Source organism: Panulirus ornatus, chromosome 1 (assembly GCF_036320965.1).
Source record: "Panulirus ornatus isolate Po-2019 chromosome 1, ASM3632096v1, whole genome shotgun sequence".
Lineage (NCBI taxonomy): Eukaryota > Metazoa > Arthropoda > Malacostraca > Decapoda > Palinuridae > Panulirus > Panulirus ornatus.
Window position 1 is genome coordinate 84460310 of NC_092224.1, and position 27146 is coordinate 84487455.

The 27146-nt window shown below is 40.5% G+C and overlaps 1 protein-coding gene across 4 annotated transcripts in view; it reads left to right on the forward strand.

Annotated features, from left to right (window-relative positions):
- Positions 1-772: 772 nt before the first annotated feature.
- Positions 773-27146, forward strand: part of LOC139750297 (uncharacterized) — a 180363-nt gene continuing 153989 nt past the window's right edge. For 2 of the 4 annotated variants that reach the window (XM_071664923.1, XM_071664951.1), the window contains exons 1-4: positions 784-1108; positions 13614-13877; positions 14464-14607; positions 20272-20408. In XM_071664923.1, the coding sequence (XP_071521024.1) occupies positions 13630-13877; positions 14464-14607; positions 20272-20408 (529 nt within the window). In that variant the 5' untranslated portion in view covers positions 784-1108; positions 13614-13629. Of the gene's footprint in view, positions 1109-13613; positions 13878-14463; positions 14608-20271; positions 20409-27146 lie in introns of all 4 variants that reach the window. The other 2 variants (XM_071664932.1, XM_071664943.1) reach the window with 2 other exon arrangements.

Genomic DNA, 27146 nt, shown 5'->3' on the forward strand with positions numbered 1-27146 from the left:
CAGTTTCTATTCTCCTTTTACTCACATTTACCCTATTGATCCCCCATTTGATGATTTTTGATTATCGTGTTGTTTTGTCCATCGTTTTTGTCCATCGTTCCCGATAGTCTTCTAATGAATGATCAATGGATACATAAAAATTATGTCAAAATTCCAAATCCTTGATACCTAAGTCCTTTCTGCTTCTGTAAACTCAAGGCCTGAAGATATCACCTTTATTTAGTGCCGTCAGGAGAGAGCGAGACCTCATGTTTCCCTGGCAAAGTCCGTGTCGCAAAATGAAAATTGCACATGGCGTTTACCCCGAGAGCATTTCGTAAAATGTGAGACGTAATGGGCGGTGTGGGTGTGGATGGGTGGTGTGGATGGGTGGTGGCCTGACAAGCCTACAACTGCTGCTTGTGGCGCTGATTTACAATCTACAAGTGACATAGATTATTGATCGGTTCCCGTTTTCTAAGACGCCGAGAGGGGTGGGGCGCGCTCGTCGTGTAAAGGGAGCTTTGCGTTATATCCCTCTCTCTCGTGGTACTTCGTTCAGTCCTTAAATGAAATTATCATTCCTCGTTAGTTCTTATAAATATCTTCATATGAAGTGTCTCTGTATGTAATATGAATATATGTATTTATATTTTGAGAACTTATAGTACAAATCCTCATTAAATGAACGTATATTATTCATTACGGTGTCGCCGTGAGGGTTGAATGTTATGAAATATCCGAAACAATAAGAGTTATGTATAGGTATTGGCAACATGGGCGGCCAGACAGCGTCCTCGTACCATAACAAACATGGCGCTCGTTGACGGGGAAAGTTGACCGCAAATATGACCCAGTTCGGCGGATTTAGTGACTCCAGGTTCTTAAAATCCTGAGTGGACGTAATGCAGCCTCGGATTTCCTTATAGCGAGTGCGTGTTAAGGATGAGTCCGCCTGTGTTGTGGCACAGTGAGGAACTCTGACAGACGTGGAGTGAGTGAGTGTGTGTGTCACCTGAACTCGATACTTCAGAGACAGTGTCGCCCCTCGTGAAAATATCCGGGAGAGTGAATCTGAACTCTGATTTTAAGCTCATTGGATAGTTTCCTCTTTCGGTCATGACGAAGGGTAAGTTTTATAATTTGAGTGATGATTAGATTCTCTTGTGATGCTGCGCCCCAGCCGATTGATCTGGGAAAAGGTCAAAGTGTTTCCTGTTGGCAAATTATAGAGGATGTGAGTGCTTAACTTGGCCATCGTATTTAATTTTCCTGTAGCAGTGATGTGTGCATCACGCACAGCACAAATTTGAGAAACTAGCATAGAAATGGATGGAAAGGCTGGTATTGATCCATGTGTGTGTTACTTGGTGGTAAGAAAAAGACACTTTATAGCATTTCTCGTTTCGTTTTTTGTTCTGTACTTAGTCTGCATGTACACTCGTTACTTATATCGGTATAGGTGGTCTTCAGTGCGTTAATTATGTGGGTTTAGGTGGTCTTTAGTGTCTAGCAAGAGTATTTTATGGATTGGATTTGTGAAAATGAATTAATGATGTCCTTTAAGATAATAATAGTGGTATGCTTTGTATGCTGTCGTAGGTGAAGTATTTATATGTATACACTACATATATATTTTGTCAAATAAATCCAAATCCAGTCCCATGTATGAGGAAGATAATGGTTACTGGTTAATCAAAATCAAAATGTATATATATGGAATATATGAAATATACATTAAAGGCAGTAGGGCTATGACAGTGGGAGAGGTTGGCAAACAGTTTATACACAAAAATTGAACTTCAACCATTTTGATGTATAATTATCTTCGTGTGATGTATGATTATCTTCATGATGATGCCTGGAAATAGTCAGTTGGCTGAAAAATGAAGAGCTTTATCTGGTGTCTGTTTTATTTTTATCTTGTCTAGACTTTGAAGTTTAAAGATATTTTTTGTACTTGATTACCATTTTCAGCATTAGCAAGGTAGCTCCGGGAACAGATGAAGAAAGGCTGCATTTACTTATGTCCATTCTCAAACTTTCATGTGCAATGTACAGATATGACATAAAAACTCATGAGAGCATTAAAATTGTAGTTTTCTAAAATGAAATTAAGATTTTTTTCAAAAACATGTGTTATTACATTCACCTGAAGTTGGTGCCAGTAACAATTTAGCTTTGCTTCTTAGTAGCTTTGGATATTGATTTATTTGGTTTGCAATGGTAGTGTGGTGTTTACAGAATGGAATGAGTGATAGAATGTGATCTGTTGCTGTAGCTATATGTAATTATATAATTTTGAATAAGGTGTTAGTGGTGAGGGTTATAAAGATCAGGGAAAATGTGGGGATAGCTAATGTAAAAGTAGTTGAAACACTTTTAAAAAGATCACTGGAACCATTGAGAATTTCACTTAGTTTTTCCCAGTAACTTAGAGTTCTAGTAGAAATGTATCTGCATCAGGTAATGGTCTTCTGCTGGGGACTATTTGGAATGCCTGCATTAAGGGAGGTTTGCATGTGGCATGAACAAGTGTTTGGTCTCATCTGTTTGCTTATATTTGTTGGCAGTTGGCATGATGCTCATTATAGTGTGTCAGATATATTTCAGCCAGAAGGTTTTGTTGTATTTTGTTTCAACTGTCTACATTATTCTGATATTGATAATCCTTACCATTATCAACATAGTATTATACAGTGAAATAATGTATAATGTTTCAAGTTACGGTCCACCACTCTCATTTTCTTTTTAGTCTGGACTTTTATTGAAATGTAGTGCTTTATATCAAAAGCTATTAGAGTGGTGGAACTAATCTGATTAATTACCAAAAGTTTGTCTTAAGTATTTTACAAACATTATTTTCTGCATACCTAGAGAATTCTGCCAATACTCAGTCATATCCATATGTTTTGCCGAGAGATCCTATAGTAAAAATGAATGCCTTTTGAAATTTGCAGTAGAGGGTTGGGATAAATCAGAATGTCAAAGGAAATTAAAAGAATGATTTGAGAATATCCAGTATTTCAGAGGAAGGGTCAGTATAATCATAATTGTTGGAAGAAAACTGTTCTTGTGGTCATTTTGAGCATGGAATCAAGGCATCTTTGATGATTTGCAACTCAGATGAGGGATGTCTGGAGACAGGAGGCAATGGTGGTGGAAAAGGTTATTGGCATTGTTATGAATTTCTGTTTACCATACATATGCCAAATGTTGTCTTGGAGGTCTGTTAACCCTACAGATTGGGTTGAGCCCATGCTGCTGAGTCGGGTCTTTGGTTGGCTGTTGAAGACCAGAGCCTTTAGGTTCACATAACATCACAGCTTAGCTGTTCTGGTACTATAGTACACTTTACGATATTCTTTGCAGATGAATAAAAAATGAATGTGAAATCATGTCCATAGAGGATGCTGTAAGGCTGCAAAGGGACATACATCTATTCTTCCAGTGGGCCATGAAGACCAACTTGCCTTTCAGTGGGTTTACATTTAAGCTTCTCCAGTATAGGGAATATGAAGAAAGCAAAAACTTAGGACAAAAAAATCAAATAGATACTGTCATTAACCATTTGAATAATGTGACAAACCATGCAGTAATAATGGCAAATAGCCTAACCTTCACGAACACAATAAAACAACAATTGCCTTCACCAGAAGTTTGGTGGTGTGAATCCTGTGGACTTTCAAGACAAGGAAAGAAAAACTAGTTATACTTTTCAATGCACTAATTCTCTCAAGAGTAGAATAAAGCTGTGTTTTAACACCCAACAAGGCAAGCAAAATTGCAACATTAGAAAATGTTCAGAGGTCTTTGTTGGCACACATTAATGTGGAAAAGGCTCTAAATTACTGGAATGGCTGAAATCGCTGGTTATAGGCTGTATTACTTGTAGCATAGATGGGAGAGTTATATCATCATTTATTCCTGAAAAGTCTTTGAGGGCAAGGTTCCCAACTTATACTTGGAAATAACTTTCCACTGGCATGATAATTGTGGAAAACAGTGAAATACTACGTCTAAAATCTTATGGTATGATGTCCACAAAAGGAGAGGACATCTTAAGTATATGAGGTCTGATGCTTTTCAGTGCTTTGCCTAAGTCATCAGAAATACTATGAGATGTACAGTAGAGAAATTTAGGAGGGTCCTGGATATGTACAAAATCGTACCAGATCAACCAGGGTCCGGGAGCTGAATGAGCCTTTGAGCTGTGGCTTCCTACAACTTGGTTGACAAACAACCAAACCCAGTAGCCTGGGCCCAGCCTTGGCCGGGGGGATAGAGAGTCCCAGAAGGCTTCATCAGGTGAACGTCAGGTAATATATGGAACAGTTCTATGCCTCAGATGTTCTCGATGTTCACTTGTGCTTATTGCAGTCTTTGATATCACTGGTAGTATTTTACATGGAAGGATGCTTAGTCCTACCATTTCTAATACAATATTATTATGATATATATTATTATAGGTATAGGTGTGTATATTTGTGTGTGTGGATTTGTATGTATATACATGTGTATGTGGATGGGTTGGGCCTTTCTTTCGTCTGTTTCCCTGCACTACCTCGCTAACGTGGGAGACAGCGACAAAGCACAATAAATAAATAGATGAATATATTATTATGATTATTATTGTAGAGGAGAAATTGCCCCCTGTCATTACATATAGGATATGCTGACATTATTATTACAGTGAGATAAGTATGTAATATACAGTGCTCTAGAGGTCATATTTGAGAAATGTAAGGAAAGGAGAAAACTAAGGCTTTGTTTTACTGCAGAAAGATGCCATAAGTAATGTAAATGGCTGGTAATTATGATATAAAGTAGAAAAAAAGAACTGAAGTATTTTGGTATGATATTTGCTAATGGAGGGATAGTGAATGATGGGGTGAAGTACCTAAGAGATGAGTTTGAGAACTGGAGGAAGGCTTTGAAATGTTAGACACTTGGATTTGCTTGTATCTCAGTTAGGGTTGTGAAGGATTAAATCAGTTGGCTGTGTTTTACCAGGATTGCCTACAATTACAAAAGCCAAAGAGAATTATACTGCATAGGAGTAATTAAAAGCTTAACTCTTAAGATAACTTTTAATGCACCCAGGTGGACAAATTATGCTTCAAGGAAAGAAATGGAGTTGAGAAATTAGGGAGTATAATCAAGCAATGAGATGTAATATAAGGGTTGGAAATACTAAGACATGAAGGTTAAGGGTACTGTGTATGAAGGATTGAATAGTGAGCTTGAAACAGGCTGTGTATCCTGTATGGATATTGTTCTTATGAAAAGATAATGAGAAATATTGATTTTGACGAAGGGGATAATATTATCTGTTCTGCCATTGGAAGTGCAGAGAAATGGGCCTTTGAATAAGAACTGTGGCAGGCTAAGTGATAGAGTGTCTTAAGCACAGGCAGAACTAATTGCTCATATATACTGTAATGACTTTAAAGATGAAAAAGAGGAAAACGCTTAAACTGATATGTTGATGATAAGTACTCCAATTGCACTCATAAACTGAAAAGAGAGTCTGTTATAATTGAGGATATGTTAATTAAGGAAATTACATGTAGTGCTGGGAATTTATGTAACAAAGGAAGAAATGTTCCGTAGTGCTGGGAATTTATGTAACAAAGGAAGAAATGTTACATTCCTTTTGGTACCTCCTCATATTTGATTGATTGGAAATGAATCAGAAAATACATTACAGTACTCTGTATAATAAAAGTATCTTCTTTTTTTTATGTTAGAGGTTCCAGTCACAAACAAAAGTTCACATCAAGACCAGGCCTCATTTGAAATATAAAGAGGTTAATGAAATTAAAAAGAAGAGACAAAGAAGAGTATTTACAAGTTTTAGAGGAAGTGACAAACCTGTTATTGGGGGAGACATGAAACAGTAGAGTTTCAAAGTTTTAAGGGGTAGGGATAGAAATGGTTATTAAAACTACCCTCTCTTGAGTTGTCAGTGGCCATACATTAATCATGTGAATCAGCAGCTTACTAAGTATTGTATGATCTAGCTAGTGAAGGGTACACACAGGCACCCAGATCTCGGGAGCAAAAAGCAAAGTAATTCCAATAGGAGAGGGGAAAGTTAACTAACATTGCAGCATAGGGCAAGTGGGTCAAGTTTTGGAGTTATCCTGGAAGGGATGTTTAGTTGTACTGCTTTTGACTCTACTCTTTTTAAGTAAGGATGCAGAACTAGAACCACTCCAGAAGCGAGAGCAGTTATCTGTACAAAGATGGATCAGTCTTTGTATAAACAGAGCATTTGCTTGAAAGAAGAGAAATGTTAACATCTCGATAGGACTCCCAGTTTCTTAAAGAGGCAGGTTTACCTATTTCTGTAATGTGGGGTTTCCCAGACAGTTAGGATGTTACAGTAAAACCAAGTATGTTCTTTGAGTCAATAGGTGGAATTGCAGAACTGTTCAGGAAGTTTGGAGACTTGAGAAATTTTCAGTAGAGAGATGGGCAGAAACTGGGTCTTTGAGGCATTAATCTTAATCAGATTATGTTTACTCCACCATGCCCAATTCTGAATTTGTTGAGGAAGTTGTGTTGAGACAAGATGCAGATCAGATAAGAGAAGAAGGAGCAGAATTTAAGGATGTAGAGGAATACAGTGTTGTGTCATCAGCATATGAGTGCATTTGGTTGTCTGGAGAAGAAAGGAAATCGTTGATAGAAGGAAAAAAAAGTATAAAAGATAAGACAGAACCTTGAGGGACACTGCTCTTGGTGGAGCAAGGGAAAGAGGCTTATTTATGAAACAGATCAGCCAGAGAGAAAGCTGCATGTGAGGGAGGGAAGCCAAAAGAGGGGAGATGAGACCCTGATTCTTCTCTCTGTCAAAAGCTTTGGATATATCAAGGGCAACTATGCAGGATTCCTCAAAATATTTTTGGGATGATAAAGGGATGGGGTGGGCAGCAAGTTAGGGTTGCATTTACTTCTTGCAGCAGTCAGGGCTGTACTAGAGTCTTTTCCATTAACCTGGCCAACTCTCTATTTCTACTAGTCACAAGGGAATCACCTTGACTTCTCTTCTGTGATGGTAATATGGGATCTTCTGGTAGATTCCCTATCAAAATACCACCTTTTGAGGTACTTCCTTTGGCAGTGTATGCATTAATGTAGTAATGATACAGAGAAGGCTCCAGAGCTTCATGTTTTTTGAAAATCTGATACATTGGTGTATTTTTTTTTTTTTTTTTATTATGTTGGAGATGGATCTCTCAGCCCTCCCTTTCAAAAATGAATTCATAACGGCCCTGACTGAATGTTCAAAGGATTATAAACAGAATAGGTTAAGCTGGGTATGGTAGAAACCTGCAAGAGGACTAGTATTTATATACACCCTCTGTCCAGTCTTCAGAACTTGAGCAGAAAGAGATTGATTTTAGATCTGTCCATACTTTGCACCTGCATCAGACTGCACAAATTTCAGATGATTGATGAGCAGACAGCTCATCAGCCCTTGCTACTAACAGTTGTGTGGTCAGTTTGAGGATTAAAGAATGAGGAAACTTTGGCTTTCAGGTTTGGGAACCAGTCATGGTAGACTTGGTGATGCTCTTTTGAGTTTTGTGTAGTCCCAGTCACAGGTTGATTGATACTGATGGGCCACCTGATTGCAAGAATTTCATATGCATAGGCCACAGTAGTAAAATATGTCAGACAAGGATTAATTCTTAAACTGGAAAAGCTGGCTACAATTGTATGTGCGGAAGATACAAGAAAAAACATTAAAACATGACTATTTTTTTCATGAAGTGAACAGTGTGCATGCAGAAGTATGAAAATTGAAAAAATACATCTTTTATCTACTATTGTTCTACTGTGGTGGACTGATGAAAGTTTATGAAACCTACACTTGTCATGTTGTTCAAAACAGGACCAGTATTTTATGTACACCATCTTTTCAGTCATTAGAAGGACTTGAGCAGAAAGAGATTGATTTTAGACCTTTCCATACTGTATACCTGCATCAGACAGCACAAATTTTAAATGACTGATGAGCAGACAGCTCATCAGCCCATACAACTAACAGTTGGATAGTAAGTTTGGGAATTAAAGGTTGCTTAATGGCACATTTTCCATTCATATCAGAATGAGGAAGCTTTTGGCTTTCAAGTTTGAGAAGCAGTCAAGGCAGACTTGATGCTCTTTGAGTTGTGTATGGTCCCAATCTTATTTTAAGATGATACATTTAGGCACCTGATTTCAAGAATTTCCTCTGCATATGCCACAGATTCTTGAGTGATTTTCTGCTAGTTGCAAATTTGATTTCTTGCTAGTTGCAAATTCAGTAGTAAAGTTTGTCAGACAAGGATTAACTCTTAAACCAGAAAAGCTGGCCATCGCTGTATGTGCTGAAAATATACAAGAAAAAAAGAATGAAGCACATGACAGTATATTTTTTTTTATATAGAATTAACAATGTGCGTGCAGAACTGTGATAAATGAAATTTTTTTTTTTCTCTCTATTGTCCTACTGGACTGGAGTAGACTGATGGAAGTTTATGAAACCAACACTTGGTTTGTGGTTCAAAAAGCGGTGCAGTAAGAATCTGAAAAACATATTACTGTGTACTGTTATTAGAGAAAAGGTATGCATTCAAAAGTTTGGAAAATGATTATATAAATCCTTTTATGTACCTTTGGATTGCTATGTTGGATCAATGGTAGGTTATGAATGCTACACTCGGCACACACTTTCAAAACTGTGGTGGAGAAATGTCACAGAGGATGTCTGTCGCATTTGATCAGTATGGTACATACGATATATATCACAGTTTTAAGGTTTAAGACACCTGGATGCCCTTTTTTAAAAGAAGGTTGTGTCATTAGTCAGGAAGTTTCAATTGATTTCTTGTGAGAATTTTGCTTGGCATAGGATAGAGTGGTGCACTCATACAGGCTCTTTGTGTCTTCCATGGGAAAAGGTTATGGACTATACATGTTGCTTCAATAGTCTAAATGAGTTTATAGTGTCTTGACATTGATTAGAGCACCTGTTGGGTAGTATAACATTTACCGTTGCTGACTATGACGCATTCTTGGGCTACCTAGGGTGAGTCTGCATTGGTTTGAATCCATATTTCAGCAGTCGGTCCGCAGTCAACCCACCTGTTCATCCTACCCTATGGGGATATTTGTCAAATTGGATACTTTGATGTATAGTGAAGAAAAAGTGCTGCCCACATATTCCCTGTGTGTTGTAGAAGGAGACTAAGAGGGGAGGGAGCAGGTGGTTGATAAATCTCCCTTCCTCTATTAATTTTCAAAAGAAAGAGCATGGCATGGAGCCAAGTAAGGATGTTTCCTTTTAAGGATCTGTTCTTGTCACTTCCTCACTTATGCAGGCAATGGCAAGCATGCATGAAAAAGATTTTGAGCGATCGGGGCCTGAAAATACAGGAGGGTGAGAGGCATGCAAGGAATAGAGTGAATTGGAACGATGTATTATACAAGGGTTGACATGCTGTCAGTAGACTGAACCAGGGCATGTGAAACATCTGGGGTAAACCATGGAAAGGTCTGTAGGGCTTCGATGTGGATAGGGAGCTGTGGTTTTGGTGTATTACACGTGACAGCTAGACTGAGTGTGAACGAATGTGGCATTTTTTGTCTGATTTCCAGGCGGTACCTTGCTGAAGCAGGGGGCAGCAATGCGGTTTCCTGTGAGGTGGGGTAGCACGAGGAATGGATGAAGGCAAGCAAGTATGAATATGTGCATGTGTATGTATGTAGTATCTGCATATGTGTGTTTATGTATATATATGTATGTATAGAGGAGAGGAAAGTGATTGATTCTCAGTGAATGTTGGTTTGCGGCAGGGGTGCGTGATGTTTCCATGGTTGTTTAATTTGTTTATGGATGGGGTTGTTAGGGAGGTGAATGGAAAAGTTTTGGAAAGAGGGGCAAGTATGCAGTCTGTTGTGGATGAGAGAGCTTGGGAAGTGAGTCTGTTGTTGTTCGCTGATGATACAGCACTGGTGGCTGATTCGGGTGAGAAACTGCAGAAGCTGGTGACTGATTTTGGTAAAGCGTGTGAAAGGAGAAAGCTGAGAGTACATGTGAATAAGAGCAAGGTTATTGGGTACAGTAGGGTTGAGGGACAAGTCATTTGGGAGGTAAGTTTGAGTGGAGAAATACTGAAGGAAGTGAAGTGTTTTAGATATCTGGGAGTGGATTTGGCAGTGGATGGAACCATGGAAGTGGAAGTGAATCATAGGGTGGGGGAGGGGGCGAAAGTTCTGGGAGCGTTGAAGAATATGTGGAAGTCGAGAACGTTATCTTGGAAAGCAAAAATGGGTATGTTTGAAGGAATAGTGGTTCCAACAATGTTATATGGTTATGAGGTATGGGCTATATATAGAGTTGTGCGGAGGAGAGTGGATGTGCTGGAAATGAGATGTTTGAGGATCAGTATGTGGTGTGAGGTGGTTTGATCAAGTAAGTAATGAAAGGGTAAGAGAGATGTTTGATAATAAAAAAAGTGTGGTTGAGAGAGCAGAAGAGGGTGTTTTGAAATGGTTTGGTCACATGGAGAGAATGAGTGAGGAAAGATTGACGAAGAGGAAAAGGCGTGCAAGGAATAGAGTGAATTGGAACTATGTGGTGTACCAGGGTCGACATGCTGTCAGTAGATTGAACCAGGGCATGTGAAGCATCTGGGGTAAACCAAGAAAAGTTTTGTGGCGCCTGGATGTGGAAAGGGGGCTGTGGTTTCGGTGCATTATACATGACAGCTAGAGACTGAGTGTGAATGAATGTGGCCTTTGTTGTCTTTTCCTAGGGCTACCTCACGCACATGTGGGGGAGGGGGTTGTCATTTCATGTGTGGCGGGATGGCGATGGGAATGAATAAGGGCAGACTATGAATTATGTACATGTGTATATATGTATATGTCTGTGTGTGTATATATACGTGTATGTATACGTTGAAATGTATAGGTATGTATATGTGCGTGTGTGGACATGTATGCATATACAAGTGTATGTGGGTGGGTTGGGCCATTCTTTCGTCTGTTTCCTTACGCTGCCTCGCTAATGCGGGAGACAGCGACAAAGTATAATAGAAAAAATTAGATGTATGTATATGTGTGCATGTGGGTGTTTATGTGCATATATGTGTATATGAGTACCCCAAATGTTGCTCTAAAGACTAGTTTTGAAGAACTTTATCTTTATTTATGGTAGAATATCTTGGAGAATACCTGAAGACCTTCAGAGATCAGCATGAGGAACCTTTTTATTTTGTTTGCTGAGGCAGTTTGAAATCCTTCTCTGAGGAACTGTTTTGTTTTGGATTAAAAGATTGGTTTTGTTGGCTCTCCCTGGCCTGTTATATCATACCCATGATGTCAGAGGAGTATTGTACTTCTGTGCCAGCCTTTTTGAAGAAGTATTTCTTGAAGGAGTTTTAAAGAGGGCTTTGACATTCTTCCACACATTTGTTATAGAGATGCTCTGCGGAAGGTATTAAGATTATATGGTGTGGGAGGCAAGTTGTTAGAAGCAGTGAAAAGTTTTTATCGAGGATGTAAGGCATGTGTACGTGTAGGAAGAGAGGAAAGTGATTGGTTCTCAGTGAATGTAGGTTTGCGGCAGGGGTGTGTGATGTCTCCATGGTTGTTTAATTTGTTTATGGATGGGGTTGTTAGGGAGGTGAATGCAAGAGTTTTGGAAAGAGGGGCAGTATGAAGTCTGTTGGGGATGAGAGAGCTTGGGAAGTGAGTCAGTTGTTGTTCGCTGATGATACAGCGCTGGTGGCTGATTCATGTGAGAAGCTGGTGACTGAGTTTGGTAAATTGTGTGAAAGAAGAAAGTTGAGAGTAAATGTGAATATGAGCAAGGTAATTAGGTACAGTAGGGTTGAGGGTCAAGTCAATTGGGAGGTAAGTTTGAATGGAGAAAAACTGGAGGAAGTAAAGTGTTTTTGATATCTGGGAGTGGATCTGGCAGCGGATGGAACCATGGAAGCGGAAGTTGATCATAGGGTGGGGGAGGGGGCGAAAATCCTGGGAGCCTTGAAGAATGTGTGGAAGTCGAGAACATTATCTCGGAAAGCAAAAATGGGTATGTTTGAAGGAATAGTGGTTCCAACAATGTTGTATGGTTGCGAGGCGTGGGCTATGGATAGAGTTGTGCGCAGGAGGATGGATGTGCTGGAAATGAGATGTTTGAGGACAATGTGTGGTGTGAGGTGGTTTGATCGAGTAAGTAACGTAAGGGTAAGAGAGATGTGTGGAAATAAAAAGAGCGTGGTTGAGAGAGCAGAAGAGGGTGTTTTGAAATGGTTTGGGCACATGGAGAGAATGAGTGAGGAAGGATTGACCAAGAGGATATATGTGTCGGAGGTGGAGGGAACGAGGAGAAGTGGGAGACCAAATTGGAGGTGGAAAGATGGAGTGAAAAAGATTTTGTGTGATCGGGGCCTGAACATGCAGGAGGGTGAAAGGAGGGCAAGGAATAGAGTGAATTGGATCGATGTGGTATACCGGGGTTGACGTGCTGTCAGTGGATTGAATCAGGGCATGTGAAGTGTCTGGGGTAAACCATGGAAAGCTGTGTAGGTATGTATATTTGCGTGTCTGGATGTATGTATATACATGTGTATGGGGGTGGGTTGGGCCATTTCTTTTGTCTGCTTCCTTGCGCTACCTCGCAAACGCGGGAGACAGCGGCAAAAAAAAAAAAAGAAAAAAAATTTGTTATACAAAACCTTGATCTACACGCCACAGGTAGATCTTATAGGTTTACCTCCTGTGAGGCTGAGGATCGCTACGTTCCAAAGGATAACGTTATGTTTGCTGTCATCTTTTTTCTTGGTAAAAAAGTTTTTCTGATTCTTCACTCCCATGTTATTATGCTATTATGAATAGGACAAACTGACCCTGGAGGTGAAAGTGAATTCATTTGGAGAATGGAGTGCTATTTCTCTGTGTGGCAGCATCCAGCCAGGAAATTTTTTTATTGTTGTTTCCTGCCCTACCATCCCTTCCCTTTTAAAAGACTTTCCTCTTAACTGGTGGTTAACATCATTGGGATGACGGCCTTGTTCCAAAGAATTATGAATTGGTCAGCCTGGTGTGGCGTGATAGCTGTCGAGATGATGACTTCATCGCCTGATAGTGACTGCTGATTGGAGGAGCATGTATTTGGAGAATAGATGATTAGTAAAGGGTGAAAACTGTAAAACCTCATCACATGGTATGGACTTTCATCCCCTGGAGATCATGAAGATGTTCTCATAACTTGCTGGCCACCGCCGCAGAGAGAGATATGAAAATGTTGTGAGACAATGCCCTGGAGAAAAAGGTTTTCATACTTCAGAACTTATATTTTTAATTTCAGTATTTTCAGCAAAACTATAATGTGTCTGTATCATATCTGTTCAGTATTTTTCTCAAAACGATAATATATCTTTATGTAATTTCTTTTCAGTGTTTTTTCACTAAACCATAATGTATCATATTTCACTGGCAGCCTTTTGGGAAAATGAGAATGCTGAATTTGATACCTTTGCATTAGTCTGATATCTGAAGAACATTTTATTAAGTTTAGTTGAGAGATTTTGCCTTGACAATAAATGTTAATCATGTTTTCTTATCCTCAGGTGGTAAAGCCAGGTGATGGTGGGAGTTGGAACAAGGGGGGCAGTATGGGCCCTTGGGGGGGCATATGCCCCTCCCCATGGTGCTGGGCATAACTCATTCCTAGATGTACTGGGAGGGGGACCTGGTGGACCTCCGCTAGATGGTGCCTCTCTTACTGTTGCTCTGGATGTTGTACAGGCATGGGCTGTACTCATCACTGTTGGCTTCACTCTGGTGCTCTTCGTTTTCTTGGCATTCTGTGTATGTGCCAAAAAAGATGATGGGTGAGTACTTATTTTCATATTCTTTGTATCCCTTATGCATATTATAAGTATGAAGGAAACAGATTTCAAGAACAGAGGTAAGATGGAAAATAAAGGGAACTGCATAAAAAGCAGTATTAAGAAAGTATTGTATATTTCACTTAGTATAAGATAATGAATGGTAAGCACATAGATTGAATAGTGTTTGTAGGCAGTGTGATTATTAGCAATTATTTCCCACATTATTAGTCTGTGAGTTAGGTAAGGTATTTCTTAAGGGAATTATGTAAAAATGGTATCAGTAGCTTAAGAAGCCACTTTTTGGCATTCTTGCGTATTTTTTTCATTTGGATGCTGATATGGCCTCAGTATTGCACAGAAGTGTTGAGTGATTAATTGGCTGTCATGGTAAAGAAAAAAGTAAGAAGGACTGTTAAAGCTCATTTAGAGGGAATAGCTGGAGACATAATTTCTGATATTCCTCTTGGCAGAATGGGGTAGGGGCTGTTCTGAGATTAGAGTAAGTAGTTTGGTTTGGATACTTGTTTAAAAAAGTGAAGACTGCTGTGAAATAAAGTATATCATTTTCTTTCGTATTGAATTCCAGCTATGATGAATATGAGCTAACACAAGGAATAACAACAGTAAAGGTTTGCCATGATGGAGGTGAGAATGGGTTGGGCAGCTATCCTCGCATCAATGGGTCTAACACGCCAGGAGGTACTGATGAAGCCTCAGAAGCATCTAGCAGGTAAGATGTATTTCCTGTTACATTTGTGTATATGGTAAGGACAAGTGACAGGAGACCAGATAGTCCATGATGGAGTTATCTAATGGAGGACATGTAGTATTGCCTTAAGTTTCTAATCTTATTCTTGTTTGAGACAGGAAAGTAAAACAAAAGGAACCTTCCCTTCCACCTCTCTCTCTTTGGCAAAACAAACAACAGGAAAAATATTGAGAAGTAGCACCATGAACTATTCAGAGAATATATTCCATGGAAATTGTGAATGGGAAAAGTTCCCTCCTCTGACAGCTGCAGGGATTTAGGGAAGCAGGCTTAGATCTGAAATGGGGGAAAGAATTGATTTTTAAAAGTCATGTAAATGTTTTTCTGTCTTCCATTAAACAGGTGTATATGTACTAATGATATACATCACTGAAGTATTTTTTTTTTTTTTTTTTTTTTTTTTTTTTATACTTTGTCGCTGTCTCCCGCGTTTGCGAGGTAGCGCAAGGAAACAGACGAAAGAAATGCCCCCCCCCCCCATACACATGTACATACACACGTCCACACACGCAAATATACATACCTACACAGCTTTCCATGGTTTACTTCAGACGCTTCACATGCCTTGCTTCAATCCACTGACAGCACGTCAACCCCTGTATACCACATGACTCCAATTCACTCTATTTCTTGCCCTCCTTTCACCCTCCTGCATGTTCAGGCCCCGATCACACAAAATCTTTTTCACTCCATCTTTCCACCTCCAATTTGGTCTCCCTCTTCTCCTCGTTCCCTCCACCTCCGACACATATATCCTCTTGGTCAATCTCTCCTCACTCATTCTCTCCATGTGCCCAAACCATTTCAAAACACCCTCTTCTGCTCTCTCAACCACGCTCTTTTTATTTCCACACATCTCTCTTACCCTTACGTTACTTACTCGATCAAACCACCTCACACCACACATTGTCCTCAAACATCTCATTTCCAGCACATCCATCCTCCTGCGCACATCTCTATCCATAGCCCACGCCTCGCAACCATACAACATTGTTGGAACCACTATTCCCTCAAACATACCCATTTTTGCTTTCCGAGATAGTGTTCTCGACTTCCACACATTTTTCAAGGCTCCCAAAATTTTCGCCCCCTCCCCCACCCTATGATCCACTTCCGCTTCCATGGTTCCATCCGCTGACAGATCCACTCCCAGATATCTAAAACACTTCACTTCCTCCAGTTTTTCTCCATTCAAACTCACCTCCCAATTGACTTGACCCTCACCCCTACTGTACCTAATAACCTTGCTCTTATTCACATTTACTCTCAACTTTCTTCTTCCACACACTTTACCAAACTCAGTCACCAGCTTCTGCAGTTTCTCACATGAATCAGCCACCAGCGCTGTATCATCAGCGAACAACAACTGACTCACTTCCCAAGCTCTCTCATCCCCAACAGACTTCATACTTGCCCCTCTTTCCAGGACTCTTGCATTTACCTCCCTTACAACCCCATCCATAAACAAATTAAACAACCATGGAGACATCACACACCCCTGCCGCAAACCTACATTCACTGAGAACCAATCACTTTCCTCTCTTCCTACACGTACACATGCCTTACATCCTCGATAAAAACTTTTCACTGCTTCTAACAACTTGCCTCCCACACCATATATTCTTAATACCTTCCACAGAGCATCTCTATCAACTCTATCATATGCCTTCTCCAGATCCATAAATGCTACATACAAATCCATTTGCTTTTCTAAGTATTTCTCACATACATTCTTCAAAGCAAACACCTGATCCACACATCCTCTACCACTTCTGAAACCGCACTGCTCTTCCCCAATCTGATGCTCTGTACATGCCTTCACCCTCTCAATCAATACCCTCCCATATAATTTACCAGGAATACTCAACAAACTTATACCTCTGTAATTTGAGCACTCACTCTTATCCCCTTTGCCTTTGTACAATGGCACTATGCACGCATTCCGCCAATCCTCAGGCACCTCACCATGAGTCATACATACATTAAATAACCTTACCAACCAGTCAACAATACAGTCACCCCCTTTCTTAATAAATTCCACTGCAATACCATCCAAACCTGCTGCCTTGCCGGCTTTCATCTTCCGCAAAGCTTTTACTACCTCTTCTCTGTTTACCAAATCATTTTCCCTAACCCTCTCACTTTGCACACCACCTCAACCAAAACACCCTATATCTGCCACTCTGTCATCAGACACATTCAACAAACCTTCAAAATACTCATTCCATCTCCTTCTCACATCACCGCTACTTGTTATCACCTCCCCATTTACGCCCTTCACTGAAGTTCCCATTTGCTCCCTTGTCTTACGCACCCTATTTACCTCCTTCCAGAACATCTTTTTATTTTCCCTAAAATTTACTGATAGTCTCTCACCCCAACTCTCATTTGCCCTTTTTTTCACCTCTTGCACCTTTCTCTTGACCTCCTGTCTCTTTCTTTTATACTTCTCCCACTCAATTGCATTTTTTCCCTGCAAAAATCGTCCAAATGCCTCTCTCTTCTCTTTCACTAATACTCTTACTTCTTCATCCCACCACTCACTACCCTTTCTAAACAGCCCACCTCCCACTCTTCTCATGCCACAAGCATCTTTTGCGCAATCCATCACTGATTCCCTAAATACATCCCATTCCTCCCCCACTCCCCTTACTTCCATTGTTCTCACCTTTTTCCATTCTGTACACAGTCTCTCCTGGTACTTCCCCACACAGGTCTCCTTCCCAAGCTCACTTACTCTCACCACCTTCTTCACCCCAACATTCACTCCTCTTTTCTGAAAACCCATACTAATCTTCACCTTAGCCTCCACAAGATAATGATCAGACATCCCTCCAGTTGCACCTCTCAGCACATTAACATCCAAAAGTCTCTCTTTCGCACGCCTGTCAATTAACACGTAATCCAATAACGCTCTCTGGCCATCTCTCCTACTTACATAAGTATACTTATGTATATCTCGCTTTTTAAACCAGGTATTCCCAATCATCAGTCCTTTTTCAGCACATAAATCTACAAGCTCTTCACCATTTCCATTTACAACACTGAACACCCCATGCATACCAATTATTCCCTCAACTGCCACATTACTCACCTTTGCATTCAAATCACCCATCACTATAACCCGGTCTCGTGCATCAAAACCGCAAACACACTCATTTAGCTGCTCCCAAAACACTTGCCTCTCATGATCTTTCTTCTCATGCCCAGGTGCATATGCACCAATAATCACCCACCTCTCTCCATCAACTTTCAGTTTTACCCATATTAATCGAGAATTTACTTTCTTACATTCTATCACATACTCCCACAACTCCTGTTTCAGGAGTATTGCTACTCCTTCCCTTGCTCTTGTCCTCTCACTAACCCCTGACTTCACTCCCCAGACATTTCCAAACCACTCTTCCCCTTTACCCTTGAGCTTCGTTTCACTCAGAGCCAAAACATCCAGGTTCCTTTCCTCAAACATACTACCTATCTCTCCTTTTTTCACATCTTGGTTACATCCACACACATTTAGGCACCCCACTCTGAGCCTTCGAGGAGGATGATCACTCCCCGCGTGACTCCTTCTTCTGTTTCCCATTTTAGAAAGTTAATACAAGGAGGGGAGGATTTCCGGCCCCCCGCTCCCGTCCCCTCTAGTCGCTTTCTACGACACGCGAGGAATACGTGGGAAGTATTCTTTCACCCCTATCCCCAGGGGTATTTATTAATGGTATATATCACATGAAGCATTTATTAATGATATATGTCACTGAAATATTTATTGATGTATATCACAGAAGTATTTATTTAGCCTTGATTTGAAGATATTAACAGTCATCACATTGACATTTCTGGTAGGCAGCCTCTGAACAGGGGGGTACATATATTACCATTGATACCTGCCTGGGTAACAGGAGGGTTAGTAATATCTGTGTAGTGAGCCAGCACTTCAGTGATTGTCAAGTTGCATTCCTTTGACCGAAGTGGCTTTCTTTTCTTTATACCTCACCCACATATGGACTGCTGGCTTTCTGTTGACAAACCTACAATCTCTCTTTGTCACACATAACACTTTACCTCTTTTTATCATGTATATTTTGCAAAACCATCAGATGACAAAGTTTGTACAAGTCAAGCAGGACTTTTGCTAAGAGTTGTTTACTCAGATACTTTCTTGTATCTCAGAGATACATTGCTTTAGGAAGGTGAATCATGCTAGACACCAAGAAGAGCAAAGATTTGTAGATGGCCATCTTAAAGAGATAAGTAAAGCAGAGATGTTGTTTTAACTGTTTGTACCCTTATGTTATCTTCTTGCTAAGCAGATATTCCTCCTTTGTAAATTTCTTTGGTAAGATAGCTTAGTAAAGGGCAAGTGAAGGACTTCCCTTAAAGGATTGGCATTGAAAATCACATTATTAAGTTTGACTCCTCACTTGCCCTTGCCCATTGCTTGACCCCCTTCTCCAGTGGGGGCTGAATTTTCTGTTTTCTTCTGTGATTTGAGACTCAGCAGAATTGAAAAATAATGAGATGTGTAGAATGATGTACAAAATGAAATAGCAAAGTAGCAACTGAGTAGGGGGATTTAAGTATTTGATGTCTTATATGGGGTGTGGAGGAGTAAATGGTTTAGCTCCTGATGACAGCAGGGAGGAGACCTCTGTATCACTTTTCAGAAGACATTATAATATTGTTTGTGTTAAGGGCCACCTGAGGATTTTCCCTCTAAATTTCAGTCCTCTGTTCTTGATGCTACCTTACTAACATAGGAAATGATGAATATGTATGAATGAAATTTGTATTTAACGTGACTATGGCATAATTCGTCATGTGTTCATCAACCCCTCTTTAAGTTAACATGAAAAGCTTATAAGTGAAAGGCAAGTGAGGAGTGCAGCATAGAAACATACTTTTTACAGGCTCACAGTTGATGCTTTTACTAAAATACATCACCATGAGTCCTTTGATGTCTTAATTAGATGTGTGAACTTTGGTACTTTTATATTTATTTATATTAGAATAAGCACCTGTCATTATTTTCAGGAACATTTATATGATGTCATCGTGTAGATTTGCTGTTAAGAAAAAAAAGGTTAATAGCTATATTCTGCTCAGCATGAATATTGTCTTCAGCTCTTAATAGTCATGATAATAGAACGTTATAAGATCATTAAGTGATTGTGTGGTGTTTGATACAGTTCTGGCCCACACTGGAACAATAGAGAACCGATAGCTAGGTATAATTTGTCACATCATTGTAAATGCCAGGTGCCAAGCCCCAGTGAGTGATATATATACTTAGGACAGAATTGAAAACTATAGATATATGTATAGAATGGTGTACAAAATGACATGCAAAATATTTTTAATATGGAAACCTGCATGAGGGTTGTTCATTGTCTATTGTTTATGGTGGAATAAGTGCTTTTGATTTGTTTCATCAGTTGTTTGATGCCTTCCGAAAGATAGGTTAAAACCACAGATTTTTACAGTGTGGCTTTAGTTCTAACACAGAATGCATTCTCTTTTATTCACTTTTTTGATAATGGGTATAATTTGTTTGTATTGTAAGTAGAAACATTAAATTTTTATCCTGTCATCTGTTGTTTAAACATATATTGATTTTACTTTTAGGTGTACACTGAAGCGGGAACTGCCTGCAATTCCCCTTAGTGCTCAGCCTGATCCATCTGCCATTGAGTGCAATGTAGAACGCACTCAATCCCAGCACTCTTCTGATCTTTATGCTGCTGTAGGTGATGGCAATGATGGTTAGTATGGCTAAATCTTGTTAATTTATTATATGAAATGTTATTCCTTGCTGTTTTCATTATCTCAACTTAAATTTTTCTACACACAATTTGTTCTTTATTCCATGTTTATATAGCATGCATAACTGCATATCATTTCAGTCAGGAAACCTTCCAATACCTGATGGATCTTTATTTTCCTTTCATGTGTAGAATAGATAGTTGAATGACATTTTAAGTAAGTTGGTTGATAAGAAAAAAGCTTGAAATAAATTTAATCTTCTAAAACAGAGTGATGAATGGAAGGCAAAAAGTAAAGAATAAGGTTTTAATTGAAAAGTTGGAAAATTTCGTGTTTATGAATAAAAGGAAAATGAGAGGGTCCTGAAAAATATAAGGGAGAATTATGTGCTATTTAAAAAGAGTTGAAGGGCATAGCTTTAGGAATTTCCATTATAAGGTAATTGGCCCTCAATATTTATTCGATTTATTATCTGGTGTCCAGAAATCAAAATCAGGAGTCCCTCTTCAGTCAAATTAGATAGCATGGTAAGTAAGACAGACTAGTTTAGGTATTACTAATAAACCAAACTCAGACATGTAACTTCTTGAATGGGATTTTGCTGATCATTTTAGAATTTTTTTTCATACTTGATCACCATTTCTCGTGTTAGTGAGGTAGCGCCAGGAAACAGGTGAAGAAAGACACACCCACTTACATACATACATAAATGTATATATATATATATATTTTTTTTATTATACTTAATGGCTGTCTCCCATGTTAACAGACAAAAAAATGGCCCAACCTACCCACATACACATATACATACATAAACGCCCTCACATCCACATTTCACCGTATACATACATATACATACACAGACATATGCATATATACACATGTACATATTCATACTTGCTGCCTTCATCCGTTCCCATCGCCACCCGGCCACACATGAAATGGCACCCCCCTCCCCCCATGCACATGGGAGGTAGCGCTAGGAAAAGACACCAAAGGCCACATTCGTTCACAATCGGTCTCTAGCTGTCATGTGAAATGCCTCAAAACCACAGCTCCCTTTCCACATCCAGGCCCCACAAAACTTTCCATGTTTATCCCAGATGCTTCACATGCTCTGGTTCAATTCATTGACAGCATGTCGACCCCGGTATACCACGTCGTTCCAGTTCACTCTGTTCCTTGCATGCCTTTCACCCTCCTGTATGTTCAAGCCTTAATAGCTCAAAATCTTTTTCACTCCATCCTTCCACCTCCATTTTGGTCTCCCACTTCTCCTTGTTCCCTCCACCTCTGACACATATCCTCTTTGTCAGTCTTTCCTTACTCATTCTCTCCATGCGACCAAACCATTTCAAAACATCCTCTTCAGCCCTCTCAACACACTTTTTATTTTCACACCTCTCTCTTACCCTTTCATTACTTCAAACCGCCTCACACCACATATTGTCCTTAAACATCTCATTTCCAACACATCCACCCTCCTCCGCACTACCCTAGCTATAGCCCATGCCTCGCAACCATATGACATTGTTAGAACCACTATTCCTTCAGACATACCCATTACTCCGAGATAATGTTCTCGCCTTCCACACATTCTTCAACGCTCCCAGAACCTTCGCCCCCTCCCCCACCCTGTGACTCACTTCCGCTTCTATGGTTCCGTCCGCTGCTAAGTCCACTCCCAGATATCTAAAACACTTCACTTCCTCCAGTTTTTCTTCATTCAAACTTACCTCCCAGTTAACTTGTCCCTCAACCCTACTGAACCTAATAACCTTGCTCTTATTCACATTTCCTCTCAGCTTTCTTCTTTCACACACTTTACGAAACTCAGTCATCAATTTCTGCAGTTTCTCACCCGAATTAGCCACCAGCACTGTATCATCAACAAACAATAACGGACTCACTTCCCAAGTGCGCCCTTTCATACACAACAGACTGCACACTTGCCCCAGTCTCCAAAACTCTTGCATTCACCTCCCTAACCACCCCATCAATAAACGAACCAGACAAACATTATCTTGGAAAGCAAAAATGGGTATGTTTGAAGGAATATTGGTTCCAGCAATGTTATATGCGAGGTGTGCACTATAGATAGAGTTGTGTGGAGGAGGGTGGATGTGCTGGAAATGAGATGTTTGAGGACAATATGTGGTGTGAGGTGGTTTGATCAAGTAAGTAATAATAGGATAAGAGAGATGTGTGATAATAAAAAGAGTGTGGTTGAGAGAGCAGAAGAGGGTGTTTTGAAATGGTTTGGTCATATGGAGAGAATGAGTGAGGAAAGACTGACCAAGAGGATATATGTGTCAGAGGTGGAGGGAACGAGGAGAAGTGGGAGACCAAATTGGAGGTGGAAAGATGGAGTGAAAAAGATTTTGAGTGATCAGGGCCTGAACATGCAGGAGGGTGAAAGGCATGCAAGGAATAGAGTGAATTGGAACGATGTGGTATACCGGGGTTGATGTGCTGTCAATGGATTGAAGCAGGGCATGTGACGCATCTGGGGTAAACCATGGAAAGTTCTTTGGGGCCTGGATGTGCAAAGGGAGCTGTGGTTTTGGTGCATTATTACATGACATCTAGAGACTGAGTGTGAATGAATGTGGCCTTTGTTGTTTTTTCCTAGCGCTACCTCGTGCACATGCGGGGAAGGGGGTTGTTATTTCATGTGTGGCGGGGTGGCGATGGGAATAAATAAAGGCAGACAGTATGAATTATGTACATGTGTATATATGCATATGTCTGTGTGTGTATATATATGTATACGTTGAGATGTATAGGTATGTATATTTGCGTGTGTGGACATGTATGTATATACATGTGTATGTGGGTGGGTTGGGCCATTTTTTTGTCCATTTCCTTGCGCTACCTCGCTAATGCCAGAGACAGCGACAAAGTAAGATAAATAAATGAATAATAAATAAACATGTTTTGGAAAGAGGGGCAAGTATGAAGTCTGTTGGGGATGAGAGAGCTTGGGAAGTGAGTCAGTTGTTGTTCGCTGATGATACAGCGCTGATGGCTGATTCATGTGAGAAACTGTAGAAGCTGGTGAGTGAGTTTGGTAAAGTGTGTGAAAGAAGAAAGTTAAGAGTAAATGTGAATAAGAGCAAGGTTATTAGGTACAGTAGGGTTGAGGGTCAAGTTAGTTGGGAGGTAAGTTTGAATGGAGAAAAACTGGAGGAAGTAAAGTGTTTTAGATATCTGGGAGTGGATCTGGCAGCGGATGGAACCATGGAAGCGGAAGTGGATCATAGGGTGGGGGAGGGGGCGAAAATTCTGGGAGCGTTGAAGAATGTGTGGAAGTCGAGAACATTATCTCGGAAAGCAAAAATGGGTATGTTTGAAGGAATAGTGGTTCCAACAATGTTGTATGGTTGCGAGGCGTGGGCTATGGATAGAGTTGTGTGCAGGAGGATGGATGTGCTGGAAATGAGATGTTTGAGAACAATGTGTGGTGTGAGGTGGTTTGATCGAGTAAGTAACGTAAGGGTAAGAGAGATGTGTGGAAATAAAAAGAGCGTGGTTGAGAGAGCAGAAGAGGGTGTTTTGAAATGGTTTGGGCACATGGAGAGAATGAGTGAGGAAAGATTGACCAAGAGGATATATGTGTCGGAGGTGGAGGGAACGAGGAGAAGTGGGAGACCAAATTGGAGGTGGAAAGATGGATTGAAAAAGATTTTGTGTGATCGGGGCCTGAACATGCAGGAGGGTGAAATGAGGGCAAGGAATAGAGTGAATTGGATCGATGTGGTATACCGGGGTTGACGTGCTGTCAGTGGATTGAATCAGGGCATGTGAAGTGTCTGGGTAAATCATGGAAAGCTGTGTAGGTATGTATATTTGCGTGTGTGGACATATGTATATACATGTGCATGGGGGTGGGTTGGGCCATTTCTTTCGTCTGTTTCCTTGCGCTACCTCGCAAACGCGGGAAACAGCGACAAAGCAAAAAAAAAAAAAATGTACATACATATTCACATTTACTCTTAGCTTTCTTCTTTCACACACTTTACCAAATTCATTCACCAGCTTCTGCAGTTTCTCACCCGAATCAGCCAACAGCGCTGTATCATCAGCAAACAGCAACTGACTGAGAGAGCTTGGGAAGTGAGTTAGTTGTTGTTCACTGATGATACAGTGCTGGTGGCTGATTCGGGTGAGAAACTGCAGAAGCTGGTGACTGAGTTTGGTAAAGTGTGTGAAAGAAGAAAGTTAAGAGTAAATGTGAATAAGAGCAAGGTTATTAGGTACAGTAGGGTTGAGGGACAAGTCAATTGGGAAGTAAGTTTGAATGGAGAAAAACTGGAGGAAGTGATGTGTTTTAGATATCTGGGAGTGGATTTGGCAGCGGATGGAACTATGGAAGCGGAAGTGAATCATAGGGTGGGGGAGGGGGCGAAAGTTCTGGGATCGTTGAAAAATGTGTGGCAGTCGAAAACATTATCTTGGAAAGCAAAAATGGTTATGTTTGAAGGAATAGTGGTTCCAACAATGTTATATGGTTGCAAGGCGTGGGCTATAGATAGAGTTGTTCAGAGGAGTGTGGTTGTGCTGGAAATGAGATGTTAGAGGACAATATGTGGTGGGATGTGGTTTGATCGAGTAAGTAATGAAAGGGTAAGAGATATGTGTGGTAATAGAAAGAGTGTGGTTGAGAGAGCAGAAGAGGTTGTTTTGAAATGGTTTGGTCACATGGAGAGAATGAGTGAGGAAAGATTGACAAAGAGGATATATGCATGAGAGATGGAGGGAACGAGGAGAAGTGGGAGACCAAATTGGAGGTGGAAAGATGGAGTGAAAAAGATTTTGTGTGATCGGGGCCTTAACATGCAGGAGGGTGAAAGGCATGCAAGGAATAGAGTGAATTGGAATGATGTGGTATACCGGGGTTGATGTGCTGTCAATGGATTGAAGCAGGGCATGTGAAGCGTCTGGGGTAAACCATGGAAAGTTTTGTGGGGCCTGGATGTGGAAAGGGAGCTGTGGTTTTGGTGCACTATACCTGACAGCTAGAGACAGTGTGAATGAATGTGGCCTTTGTTTTTTTTTTCCAGCGCTACCTCGCACACATGCGCGGGGGCAGGGGGTTGTCATTTCATGTGTGGTGGGATGGCAACGGGAATGAATAAGGGCAGATAGTATGAATTATGTACAGGTGTATATATGTATGTGTCTGTGTGTATATATATGTATGAGATTTTTTTTTTTTTTTTTTGTCGCTGTCTCCCGCGTTTGCGAGGCAGCGCAAGGAAACAGACAAAAGAAATGGCCCAACCCACCCCCATACACATGTATATACATACGTCCGCACACACAAATATACATACCTACACAGCTTTCCATGGTTTACCCCAGACGCTTCACATGCCCTGATTCAATCCACTGACAGCACGTCAACCCCGGTATACCACATCGATCCAATTCACTCTATTCCTTGCCCTCCTTTCACCCTCCTGCATGTTCAGGCCCCGATCACACAAAATCTTTTTCACTCCATCTTTCCACCTCCAATTTGGTCTCCCACTTCTCCTCGTTCCCTCCACCTCCGACACATATATCCTCTTGGTCAGTCTTTCCTCACTCATTCTCTCCATGTGCCCAAACCATTTCAAAACACCCTCTTCTGCTCTCTCAACCACGCTGTTTTTATTTCCACACATCTCTCTTACCCTTACATTACTTACTCCATCAAACCACCTCACACCACACATTGTCCTCAAACATCTCATTTCCAGCACATCCATCCTCCTGCACACAACTCTATCCATAGCCCACACCTCGCAACCATACACCATTGTTGGAACCACTATTCCTTCAAACATACCCATTTTTGCTTTCCGAGATAATGTTCTCGACTTCCACACGTTGAGATGTATAGGTATGTATATTTGCGTGTGTGGACGTGTATGTATATACATGTGTATGTGGGTGGGTTGGGCCATTCTTTTTTCTGTTTCCTTGCGCTACCTCGCTAACGCGGGAGACAGCGACAAAGCAAAAAGAAAAAAAAAACGGAAAATTCTTAATTGGATGCTTGGGAGACTTAATGGAGTTATTTCCCAGCATCTAAAAACTTTAATGACATAGAAGAGAAAGAATTCTACCTCCAAATTCCCTGCATGTCACATAAGGTAACTAAGAAGGCAGGTGCAGGAGGCTGGAATTCCCCCCCTCTCAGTTTATAAAAGATGGAACAGAAGAAGGAACCAAGCAAGGAGTGCTCATCCTCCTCAAAGGCTTAGGCTGGTGTGTTTAAATGTGTGTGGATTTAACTAAGAAAGGAGAAATGGGTTGTATGTTTTAGGAAAGGGATCTGGACGTTTTGCTTCTGAGTGAAACAAAGCTCAAGATTAAAGGTGAAAAATAGTTGGGAATGCCCTAGTGGTTAAGTCAGAGGTTGGTGTGAGTGCAGGAGTTAAGGAAGGGATAACACTACTGATCGAGCTGGAGTTTTGGGAATTTGTGAAAGAGTGTAGGGAATTGAGTTTCACACTGATGCAGGTAAAAAGGAAAGTGGGTTGTAAAAGATGATTGGTGCTCATGCACCTGACCATGAGAAGGAAGGTGAGAGTGAGTAATATTTCTGTTAAGAGTATACTTGGGGGTATGTGTTGTTTAGTGAGGTGAATAGGAATGGTGAATAGCTTGTGGAGTTACATGCTGAAATGGGGCTCATGATGGAGAATACCTGGTTTAGAGTGTATACAAAAGTATACATGGGTGAGCAG